The 13155-nt window shown below is 39.2% G+C and overlaps 1 protein-coding gene across 1 annotated transcript; it reads left to right on the top strand.

Moving 5' to 3' along the window:
- Positions 1–2533: 2533 nt before the first annotated feature.
- Positions 2534–11003, top strand: NXPE1 (neurexophilin and PC-esterase domain family member 1; the record flags this gene model as incomplete). The annotated part of the gene is given in 13 exon segments (XM_045038329.1): positions 2534–2748; positions 2750–2805; positions 2808–2860; positions 2862–2968; positions 2970–3109; positions 3112–3195; positions 3198–3253; positions 4717–4724; positions 5751–5816; positions 9779–9992; positions 10326–10403; positions 10405–10711; positions 10714–11003. Coding segments are annotated over 13 exon segments (1521 nt in total), but the record flags the coding sequence as incomplete, so codon positions are not given.
- Between the last annotated feature and the right edge of the window lie 2152 nt (positions 11004–13155).

Below are 13155 nucleotides of genomic sequence, written 5' to 3'. Positions count from 1 at the left end.
GTAAGAATAAGATAAAAACAGGGAGGCAAACCATAAGACTCTTAAATATAGAGAACAAACAGAGGGTTGCTGGAAGGGAGGGTGGGTTAAATGGGTGGTGGGCATTACCATGGGCACTTTTCAGGATGAGCACTAGGTATCATATGGAAGACATCAGTCACTGGATTCTACTCCTGAAACCATATAAAGCACTTGACAAAATTCAGCATTCATTTATGATAAAAACTCTTAAAGTATGTGTAGAGGGAATATACCTCAACATAAGAAAGGCAGTACATGACACATCCTCAGCCAACATCATACTCAGTGATGAAAAACTAAAGCCTTTCTTCTAAGATCAGGAACAAGAAAAGGAGGTCCAGCTTCATCTCTTGTATTCAACATACTACTAGAAGTCCTAGCTGCAGCAATTGGAGAAGACTAAGAAATAAAGTTATCTAAAACTGGTAAGGAAGATGCAAAACTGTTACTATTTCTAGATGACATGATACCATATATGGAAACCCTAAAGATTTCAACACACTGTTAAAACTAATGAATTCATCAAGATTCAGGATACAAAATTAAGAATATAATCCCACTTAAAATTGCATTAAAAAGAATAAAAAACCTAGGAATAAATATAACCAAGTTGGTGGAAGACCTATACTTGAAAACTATAAGACCCAGAGGAAGAAAACCATGCTCATGGATTGAAAGAATATTGTTAAACTGTGCATTCTACCCATAGCAATCTACAGGTTCCATGCAATCCTGATCAAAATACCAACAGTTTCTTTTCCCACAGAACTAGAACATACAATCCTAAAATACTCATGGAATTATAAAAGTCCCCAAATTGCAAAAGCAATTTTGAAAAAGAACAAAATGAGAGATCTCAGAATCCCAGATTTAAATATATACTACAAAGCCACAGTAGTCAAAAATATCAACACATATCAAGGGAACAGGGTAGAGATTCCAAGAATCTACACATATATGGTCAATTAATATATGACAGAAGAGGCAAGAATATACAAAGGAGAAAACATAGTCTCTTCAATAAATAGTGTTGCAAAAACTGGACCACTTTCTTACACCATAAACCCAAAATGGAAGATCTGAAACCATGAAACACTTAAAGAATAACCTGGACCCTAGCCTTAGCAACATTTTATGGACATCTCCTCAGGTAAGGGAAACACAGCAAAAATGAACTACTGGAACTATGTCAAACCAGAAGATTTTGCCCAGTGATGGGAATTTTCAACAAAATGAAAAGGCAACCTATTCAATGGGAGACAGTATTAGCAAATGATATATCCAATAAGGTATTAATATTCAAAATATATAAAGAACTCACACAACTCAACACCAAAAATAATACTAACCTTATTTAAAAAATGGGCAGAGGACCTGAATAGTCATTTTTCAAATAAGTCATACACATGACCATCAGACACATGAAAAGATGCTCAACGTCACTCATCTTCGGAGAAATGCAAATCAAAAGCACAATGAGCTATCACCTCACAGCTGTCAGAATGGCACCGAGACAAGAAATAACAAGTGTTAGCAAATATGTGGAGAAAAAGGAACTCTAGTGCACTATTGGTGGGAATATAAATGCATCCTGTAGGCAAAAACAATGCGAAGATTCCTTGAAGGTTAAAAATAGTAATACCTTGGGTCACCTGAGTGGCTCAGTTGGTTGAGCATCTGACTCGGCATAGGTCATGATCTCGCAATTTATGGGTGTGGGCACTGCATCAGGCTCACGGGTGTCACTGTGGAGCTGTCTTGCCTCTCCCACCATTTGTACCCTCTCTCTCAAATAAGCTTTAAAAAAACATAGACAAGCCATCCAGTAACTGTACTTCTGGGTATTTACCTGTAGAAAATGAAAACCCTCATTCAGAAAGACATATGCACCCTTATGTTTACTGAAACATTACTTACATGAGCCAAGATATGGCTAAGTGTCCATCAACTGAAGAATGGATAAAGAAGATACAAGGTACATACAAAATAGAAGATTACTCAGCCATGAAAAAGAATGGAATATTGCCATTTGCATCAACATGGATGGAACTAGAGGATATTAAGCTAAGTGAATTAAGGCAAATACCGTATGATTTCATTTATATGTGGAATCTAAAATATAAACAAATAAAGAAAAACAGAAATCGACTCAGAACTATTGGTTGCCTGAGGAGAGAGCAGAGTAGGGATAAGCATAACACATAAAGGGGATTAAGAAGTACCATCTTCCATTTATAAATAATAGTATAACAACTTTGTATAGTGACACATGGTTACATTGACTGTGGTGAACAGTTTGTAATGTACAGAAATGGCAAATCGCTATGTCATATACCTGACAGAAATATAACATTGTATATCAACTAAAGTTGAAAATAAATTTTTAAGTTATTTACACGTCTTTCAAAATTATCAGTTTAAATAATACTGATGATAATAGGCAAATAAACATTACAATTCATAACTAAAATGACTTGAAGAGGTTCATTTCATTATGTCACATACCTGGTAATGTCAGCTTGGGTCTGGTCTAAACTCACCGATCTCATTCTATCAATGGAACACTTCAATGAAATCCTTATACCCTGAACTATCACTGATCCCGTTAAAGTCACCAACAGAGACTGAGCAAAGAATAAAGGGAATCAGAGAGAAACCAGACCCGCTGACCCCACCCAGATCTTCCACCCACATGAACACCACCCCTAGTGCTGCACACAGCACAGCACCGTTCTCCATGGTGGGCGGGGGGGGGGGGGCAGTTAGACATCCTAACGGAGGTGAGGGCCCCTTGGGATGCAGGAAGGAAATTGGTGGTGATTCCCTGAGGGCTGGGATCTGGGATGTGCTCCCCATCTCAAAAAGCAGGCATGACATGAATGGAGGCAGACTTCAACAGCAGCACCTACCTTGTCAGCTTCAGTCTGTTCTGGGAAGGCCAGGTCCCCATCTCTCCTGATCATCTACCCCAGTGAAGGAGTATTCTGGAAGGCAAGGAGCCAAGGCTACGACAGGGTTATTTTCAATGGTAAATTTGTTAATAGAACTACTCAAGTCTTCATTGCATTTGGCCTGACCCCAAACTCACGTATGAGCTGTGGGAGTACTTGTATACCCAAGACCAAGAAGCCTTCTACTACCTGAAACCTCAGCACACACATTGTGAGGCTCTCACAGGGCCACCAGGAATTGAGAAATGTCTTATCTTGCTGTGAAGGAAAAAAGCCTTTTTGTACACATCAATATACTTTTAGATACCCGGGAAGTTCTGTGGGCAGAGCTACATTCAATTAATATTGAACACAACACTTTCAGATAGCTGTCCTACTCGATATGTGGAGTGTTTAGGAGACCCCTTTTTATGATTTCCATTCCCAAGGTTGGCATTCTCACCAAAATGTTCGTGCCCAAAGTGGAACTCGGTATTATATGTACCTGTACTTTCCCGTGAAGACACACATCCTTTACCACAGACCTAGGTCTTACAAAATATGTTCAGTGTAAAGGTATTCTGATATGTGTTTAAAATGTTATGCCAAAAAAAAGGATTCTTTGATGAACTATGGAACGTCCATGTACGTTCATCCCCTATATCAAATTGTGTAAATTCTACCTCTTAAATATCTTTTGCATTTATCCACTTCTCTCCAAGCCTAGTGCTGCTGAGTTCAGATCATCATCATCTCATCTAGATTAGTTGTCACAGCTTCCCTCCCACCAACTTTACCCTCCCTAATCTGTTGTCTATACTGCATCCTAAGTAACCTTTCCAAAAATCCAACTTATACTGGTCATCTCCATTTGATCTCAAGATCAGAGATATTCCTCAGCATGTAGTGCTCAGGCTGAAGGAGTCCATACTCCCCAGGTTGCGATGTAGTGATCCTTAAAATCCCCCAAACAGTCCTCCGCAAACTGAGTTGAAAGCATATTTCTCCTATCAGAGCTGCATCAAGGCCATGCCTTTCTTCCCTTACTCACAAACAGATGCTCACTTCCTGGCCTCCTGGATCTCTATTAAGCTGGAAAATTTCATTGCTTAGAATGAAGTATGAGTGTCTCTTCACAAGCCACTTTGCGAAGGGTAACTAGGTACCACCACACATCCTTGAACTTACGGTCCAAGCCCTGAGAAAACCTGTCAGTTCCAGACTCCTTTGCTCCTTTAATAACTTCCTGTAAGTTTCAAGGGCTCAGTCCATTTCCTCTTTTCATTCCTGGGAATTCACTTTTCCTAAAGTTGATGACAGACTGTAATGTTAGCTTCTCAACACCTTTCTCGATGGTTTTCAAAGTCAAGTTTGCAGTCTTCCTCCCTTACACCTTCAAAAAATATGCTGAGAGGAAGTAAAGTATGGATAGCAAACACGGAAAAACAACGCACATTTCAGGTCTTACGTACTTTTCCAGGTGTTGATCTGTAGTCTCTGAAAGAAGTAAAAGTTCAGTTGAGTTCCTGGTCTTTCCCTTTTGTCTCTGATGGTGTACCTCACCAAATCTTTTCCTACCCACTAACCATCCTGAGGCCTAAAGTCACAGTAATGGATGAAAATGTGATCTCTTCCTTTTTCTGACTTGAACCTAAGGAGTCATCCACAGCAGAAAATTAAGTACCACTTCTATCCATTGTACCTAGCACCTGGATCCCCGTTCGCCCTTTATCCCCTCTCTGCTTGCTATCACTTCCATACACAGGTACACAGGTTTGAAACAGTGAGTCAAAGGGAGGATAAGAGCTTTGAAGCAGGAAGGTAGTCTTTCATCAGCTGGAGGAAAGAAATACAATGTACATTGATTCATGCATCAGACTAAACACCACTTTCTGCCAGCCACTTTGATAGATAATAGGGAAATAGCAGATCAGAAAAATGCATTACCTTCCTTGATAAGGTTTACAATTGTCAGAAGGCAAATTTCTAGGAAAAAATGGGAGGCAAGCACAGGAAGAAACATGTATAAAGAAATAAGCAGCAACCCTGTGACAAAAGGTCTGCAGACCATGCTAAAGAGCCTGAGCTCCTCAAGGAAGCGGTTGGGATTTTAAAGAGTAATGAATAGTTACATTTGCAACTAGAAAGGGTGTTCTGAAAGTTGTGTTGAAAAATTTAGGTGGGGTAGGGGCGCCTGGGTGGCGCAGTCGGTTAAGCGTCCGACTTCAGCCAGGTCACGATCTCGCGGTCCGTGAGTTCGAGGTCCGCGTCAGGCTCTGGGCTGATGGCTCGGAGCCTGGAGCCTGTTTCCGATTCTGTGTCTCCCTCTCTCTCTGCCCCTCTCCCGTTCATGCTCTGTCTCTCTCTGTCCCAAAAATAAATAAACGTTGAAAAAAAAATTGAAAAAAAAGAAAAATTTAGGTGGGGTAAAACTGAGACAGCTTGGTTAATTAGAGGCCTACATTAATCCAAGAAAAATATTACATGAACTTCAAACAATGATGTGGAAACGAGAGAAGACAACTTGCATATCAGGTAAATATTTTGAATCACAAATTTCGAGGACACACTGATTGCATGTGGCAGATGAGCAGAGTGGCCCTGGACTTGACGTGCTCTCAGACAGGGAGAGAGTTTTCCAAAATGCTAATCCACATACAATGCCCAATATATGCAAAATTCACAACAATAGTTGTCAGTTGAAGAAAATTTTAAGTTATTTCTTACTCACAAGCAAAAGAGTTCTATTACCTGTATTGTGTGGACAGACAGGCCAATTTATGATCTTATTTTTTGAAGGTCCAATGTGGCAGTTGAAATGATGAAATCTCCTAAAGTCATTGACATCTCCCAGTGTAACAGTAAGTTTGCTCTGTCCTATAGTAGGTGGTGCTTGTCCTGGATCTTCCAAGAGTCATTCTTACACAGGGGGATGGTGATCAGTACCAGTCCTAGTAATCATGGATTTCCTGGAGCTCAAGTCCTAGCAGGTGTCTGTGGTATCAATCACCTTGTATTTTAAAGAGAGAAATCAGTTCAAAGAAATTATTTCCAACTCATTTTATAGCAGATTTCATAGCCATTTTTCCTAAAGGGGAAAGTATCAATATTCTACATTCATATTTAAACATGGTAGTGCATCTCCTAGAGTTGGTGATTCTGTCTGGGGCACTGTGCAAATGTCTTTGATGGTTACCCACGGCTTCAGAGTTGGAACATTTTGGTTTGGTTGGCCGAATTCTCTGTTGGCATAACTTCCTAACCTTTAGTTTATGCACTTAACAATTTTATATGGAGTTTCCATTTTATTAAATGGGTTTTAGTGGCAACTGTAAAGCCATGTTACTTAGAATAATGTTTATACTAGGCTTTAAAATAACTTTCTTTAAAGCTTATCTGAGTTTACCAATAACATTCATTTTGAGATTTATTTCAACTAATGATTTATTGCCTAATATTTATTCATGTATTCTGCAAATGTTTATCAAGGTTCTAATAGATATGAGGCATTATGGGCAAATGGAGAAAAATAAATGTTCAGCAAGGTTGCAGTCTGAAAGACATTCAATGTAGCAATTCTATAAAGAAAGTAAAAGGTAGAGGGCTTATGTTAAAGTTTATATTTGACTTAGCCCTGAAGGATATCTGTAGACAAAGAATGAGGCAAAAGAGAAAACTCATAAGGATCATGAGTCGGATTGCCAGGCTTAGCAAATAATAATCTAGGGTATAATTTATATTTGAGTAATTTTTAATTTTTTATGCATATTACATGAGATAAAGGGTAAATACTGCATGGGAAATTACTAAAAAATTAATTATTAGAAATAATTCAAGTTTAATTTGGTTTCTATAGGCCAATGGAGTGGAAGTATTTGAGGAAATACAGCAAAGGAAGAGACTAGAAAAAAGAAACTAAATCATGGAGGTTCTCATATACTATGCTGAGAATTTGAGGGTTCATTCAGAAGGCTTTTGAAAGCTACAAAAATCAACTAAGGAAGAAAGTGATACAATCCACTTTGTGCTTTAAAAGGCCATTTCACAAATTTAACAAAATGTGTATGACCTACAGAAAAAATGTTTTAATGTTACTAAGGGATATAAAATAAGGGTGTTTTTTTCTTCTACTTATATACATTTTGTTGTTGGACGGGATGATTTGATGTTGAAAAGGTGTCATAATGGCTTAAAATAATACAAATATATCATCTTGCAGTTCTGTAGTTCAGTAGTCAAATATCTGTCTCACTGAGCTAAAATAAAAGTTGAGCAGGGCAGCATTCCTTTCTGGAGGCTGTAGGGCAGAATCAGCTTCCTCACCTTTTCCAGCTTCTAGAGGTGCCCTTGTTCCGCACAGCCCCCTTCCTCCATTTTCCAGAGCTATAACAGTAGGCCAAGTCCCCCATAACATCTTTCTGATCCACTCTTCTGCCCTCCCTCTCCCACTTTTGAAGACTAATGAGATTTAGGTTGGTCCCACCAAGATCATCCAGGATTATCTCTCATCCCAAAATCCATACCTTTCATCACATTTGGAAACTCCCTTTTGCCATGGAAGGTAACACATTCACAGGTCCCAGGAATTAGAATGCAGATATCTTAGCAGAGGGGGGGGGATGCTAGTCTCCCTGCCATAATCTTTAATCAACAAGTCTAATGGAATCTTAATAATTCTGGAGTAGGTTTAACAGTATATTGATAATGTTAAGTAAAATAAACATTAAGACTAATCATAAGAAAATTAGTCGTAGGGGCACCTAGGACCTCATTGGACCTTGTTCAAGAGTCAGTTGAGCATCTGACTCTTGATTTTGGCTCACGTCATGATCCCAGGGTGGTGGGATAGAGCCCCACAACAGGTCTACCCTGAGCATGGAGCCTTCTTAGGAATCTATCTCCCTTTCTGTCCCTCTCCTGCTTGTACTTTCTCTAAAATAAATAAAATGAAAAAAATTTTTAATTTTAATTAAAAAAATTTGTTATATATTTGAGATAGTCTTTCAAAGCACTTAGTTTGACACATGGCAAAATGAATACTCTGACACATATATATTGTACAAGATATGGTTTACAATAATAAGCACAAAGGCTATCTTCCTACCAAAGTATGCCAGTACATTAGGATTATTAAGATTCCAGGGTTATGATCGTCAGTCATCCAGGTGCAATGCTATCAAACCTCATAGAACCCCAAACATGTCACACTGAAGTTTTGATATAATTATAGGATTATGGAAACTCTCATGAGCAAGCCTACTCACTATGACTTAACAATTCTTTCAGGTAATCCTGGAATAGCTAGTTCAGAATTTTCGAATTCTTCCACTAGCACCATTTTTCCACTTTGTAGGTTACACAGTACAACCATGCTTATGAATATTCTGTGGAGACAGACAGCCAGAGACTGCAAGGCCTCTGGGGGTGCTAAGCATGCAGAGTAAAGCAAAGACTGGGTGTGGTCTTCCAGGACCCATCCTCCCTTCCCTCTGTGGTAATAAAACACTGCAATTTTAGCTAGGCCCGTGATCACCCAACTACAGGCTGTCTTCCTTGAAGCTGGTGGTATCCATAACTAGACTTCTGACTGGATTATGAGTGGAAGTGATATGGGAAACTTCTGGGTCATGCCTTTAAAAGTAAAACACCTTGACCTCTGCTTCCTACCGGCTGAACTCTCGATATAATGCTGAGAGATGAAAGATCCATGTTAGACGATGAGACTGAAGTCATAAGTTAAGAATAGCACCTCCATTGTGACAGTGGTATCATGGGTGCATGCATATGTTCAAACTCATTCAACTGTATACATTAAATACATGCAGTAATTTGTATGCCAAGTATATCTCAATATAGCTATAAAAAATTAAAAAGTTAAGATTACCATACCTTCTCAAAAAAAAAAAAAAGTAGCAGAACAAGACAGAAAGTGTCCTTGAAAGCATGTAATGTCATATCAGCCCTGGCTTGCTCAAGTTAGGACTGTTTTGTGAGGGATAAATAAATGTATATGCTTAAGTCATTATTATTTGCTTTCTAGATAATACAGAATATGATATCAGTATAGAAATGCTTTGTAACAAACCTAAAACACAAGGCATGAACTCAGTGGTGGGGGAGGGGGGCATGTACTGAGTGAAAAGGAAACAAGACACGTAAAATATCTGAGGATTTTCATTATGCCATAGCAAAACTTTCGGTGCATTGCTGCCTGCAATGCCTTGGAAGGCAGACTATGTGCCAACAGAGCCTTTAAATCTAATGAAACTTGCTGGAAAATCTCAGAATATTGGTTTGCACTGTCTGCTATATGTTAGTTTTTGTGAAATCCTATCTAAATATATCCATTCAAGCTACGTATTTCATAGTGTTTGGACTTTTTAAAATGTGGACATACTATATTTTAAGCTATTTTTTAACAAAAAAAATATTCTTATAAAAATTTCATAGAAAAAATAAGACGACTGCTTCACTAATGGAACAAAGGTAAGTAATTTGGTGCAAGGACACCAACTGTCAGATCACTAATATTCAGTTTAGAGACAAAAGCCTAAGTCACTAAAGAGTCTGCAGTGATGGCAAAACTTCAAAACTTAGCTAACAACCAGATTTGGGAGAAAACGAACAAGGAGGAGTCAAGATGACTCAAAATCTCAAAGAAATGCATAGAAGTGGCTAAAACAAAGCTGGTGATCAAAGAATAGTAGGAGGAAGGAATTAGGAAACAGGAGTATGAGAAAGAAATCAAAAAGTGAAGGACAGAGAAAGATTAGATATTTAACTTACGCCAATAAAATCACTTACCACAAGTGTCTCTGTTATTAGAGTGAAAAATTAAAAGGATAATTGCAAGTCAGAATGAAGACTCCTGTCCCTGGTGGTTATACTTCAGAAGGAAGGTGGATTACATTTTGTAACCAGATTCAGTTAAATACAATGGAGATAAATGGCTCTTTGAAAGGAATATTCATTTATCTCCTGGGAGACTCTACCTTGCATCACTGGATCGAACACTTATCCAAACTTGTAAAAAAGTATGTAATTATGTTATATTATTTTAGAAATTCAGGCTGATATTAAAGTACTATTAATGAGATCTCTATTCTCTCACTTTGTCTTATTTTCAACTTCATTTCACTTTCTAGGTTTCAGCCTTTTAATTTAAAACGTTTTATTCCCATTTTCACAAGAAATGGTGTTTCTCCTTATGAATTCCAATGAAAACTCTACATTTTGATTGATATTTCACACATACGAACAGATAATCTACCCCAAAGCGTAGGATGTTCCAGTAAGAAATAATCTAGATGGATGACTATTTTAAATGATAGAATAATCATTGCCTTCAAGTTAAAATTTTATTTTTTTATAAACTTTTTTCATCTTCCTGGAACTGGAATTTTTGAGAAGCATTTATTTTTGGGTGCAGAAAGACACATTCAGATTCAGTGGCAAAAAATATAGGTACTCTTTTGTCACCCTTCAGCTCTACTCTGGGATAGATGAGGTTTATATTCCTCAGGAAACTGACAGGATATCAGATGACAAAAGCACAGCCATCGTCATCACACGTGGCCAATACTTCAGGCCCTTCCCCATTGACATTTTCATTTGCAGGGCCATGAATGCCCGAGAAGCTATTACACTACTATTCCTAAGAAGCCCAGCCACTAAAGTGATCTTTAAGACAGAAAACAGGAAGATGCACATACACACAGTCAGGTTTGGAAACTTCCGTGGTTACATTCAATATTGTACCATGAGGACATTTTCAAAGATCTCGGTGTGTATGTCACTGATGCCTGGGACATGACTATTACACAAGGCACTAATAGTGTCTACCCACATGACTATGTAATTAGAAATCAGATCAACATGTTTTTAAACTCCATTTGCTAAAGCATAAATATACAAAACCTCTAGAACCAATCTCTACAAATAATTCGATTTGTATTTCAAAGAATCCATCTGGACAGGGGAAGGACATTTAAGAACAAACACAAACAATGTAGGATGCAAAGCCAAGAAAATCAGACATGAAGAATGATTATACCGTCCCTGGAGATTGTCTACATGTGATAATAAATGTTCATATTCCTTAAGCAGGTTTGGGTCATACTTTCTGTTACTTGTGGCTGAAAGCATCCTAACTTGACACTTTATTAGGGTAAAAGAGAATAAACATGTGGTCGTCTTGATGGTCTAAAACATACATTATCTAACATTTTCTGTAAAGGACTAGAAAATAAATGTTTTACACTTTGTAGTCCATTCATCTCTCTCACAACTGCTCAATTCTTCCATTGTAGGGTGAAAACAGCCATAGACATGTAAATGAATGAGTATGGCTATATTCCAATAAAACTTTATGACAATGAAAGCCAAATTTCGTATAGTTTTATTCTTCTTTAGATTTTCTCCCAGCTTAAAAAAAAATACAAAACCATTTTTAAACTTCCAGGGAAAATGGCAAAGTAAAAAGATCCTAGGCTCACCTTGTCCCATGGATACATCTAAGTAACACCCACATCAGTATAAATAACCCAGAAAAGGACCCAAAGACTGGCAGAACAGACTCTCCACAGCTAAATGTATAAAAAAGGCCACATCAAAGAGGGTAAGAAGGGTGGAAACACAGGAGCCAAACTCACCAATGGGAGAGGGGAAAAGAACAGACCCCACACCACGTACCCAGGCATGGGGAACTACACTGGGAAGATGAATCTCCATATTTGGCTTTAAAAACCAGAAAGGCCTAACTTTGTGAGCTCCCTCAATCAGTGGTGTTAACACCTGGAACTTTAAAAATCAGCAGGCTCAGCTCAGGGAGAGCCAAAGGGTGACAGGAAAGGGAGTCCCTGCCTTTAAAGAGGCAGCACAACAAACAGTCCTTTTGAGATACAATAGACAAGCATCAGTTTGAAAAATGCCTGGGGTACACCGGAGGGAAATTTGTTTACTAAACTCAGAGTATGTGCTGAAGGGGTAGAGATCTTTGGGAGACTTCTCTAAGACAAAAGAGCTGGGAGATGCCATTCCGTCTCCCACCTCCCAGCTTAGATACACAGACATCTGCCAGAAACAGCCCAGCATGAAAACCCTCCACCTAGCTTGCTAACAGCATGCCCTACGCCCACACTCTTCTGTGGACTCACCCCCTGCAATCCAGCATCAGTGGGAGTTTTCCCAGGTGGCTGCAGATTGCCTCTTGTGGCAGAACAGGCAGGCCCTGTTGGTACCTTGTGGTCTGCCCCTGTGTTCTCTTATGGATCGATCTCCTCCAATGTGCCCTTGGCAGGAGTCCATCCAAAGCAGTGCTACAAACATGGCAGTGTGCAAGCAGCCCCAAGAAGGAGCTAGCACAACACCAAAGTGATTCCTGCCCCAGCAAGAGGGGAAGATAACCACACACACCTCTCCAGCTATGGACCCAGTAGTGGGCTGGGGATAGACATCTGGTCTCACTACAGGCCCCACCCACCAACAAAAGCTTCATAGGAGGATGACACAGGAACAACACACTGCATTTTGGTTCTACCTCAGCTCTGGCAAATGCCTGGTCTGACTCAACTCAAGCCCAAGGCAGCCCCAGACTGGCCCACTAATAACACAAGGAGTAAACTCTGCTTACAATGAGCAAAGAGAACAATTGCAGATAACTGGACTAAAGGCAAACATACACCAGCCCAACAGTAAGGTACACACAACACACACAGGAAACATGACTAAGTGCCAGGTTCTGGTGAACAGGGGAACACTGCACTGTTGACACTGTAGGATCTCTTTTTTATTAAGGCCACTACTTTCAAGAGCAAGAGAATGTAGCTGACTTCCCTAACACATAGAAACAGTGAATTAGAAGAAACGAGGAGGAGCGGGGCACCTGGGTGGCTTGGTCAGTTAAGCGCCTGACTTCGGCTCAGGTCATGATCTCATGGTCCGTGAGTTCGAGCCCCACATCAGGCTCTGTGCTGACAGCTCAGAGCCTGGAGCCTGTTTCTGATTCTGTGTCTCCCTCTCTCTCTGCCCCTCCCCTGTTCATGCTCTCTCTCTCTGTCTCAAAAATAAACGTTAAAAAAAAAATTAAAAAAAAAAAAAGAAACGAGGATAGATAATATGTCTTAAATGAAAGAATAGAACAAAATCACAGCAAAACAGCTAAATAAAACAGAGATGAGCAATACACCCGATAAAGAATTTAAAG

The sequence above is a fragment of the Felis catus genome, chromosome D1 (assembly GCF_018350175.1).
Source record: "Felis catus isolate Fca126 chromosome D1, F.catus_Fca126_mat1.0, whole genome shotgun sequence".
NCBI classification, from domain to species: domain Eukaryota; kingdom Metazoa; phylum Chordata; class Mammalia; order Carnivora; family Felidae; genus Felis; species Felis catus.
This window is presented reverse-complemented; position numbering and strand designations above follow the sequence as displayed.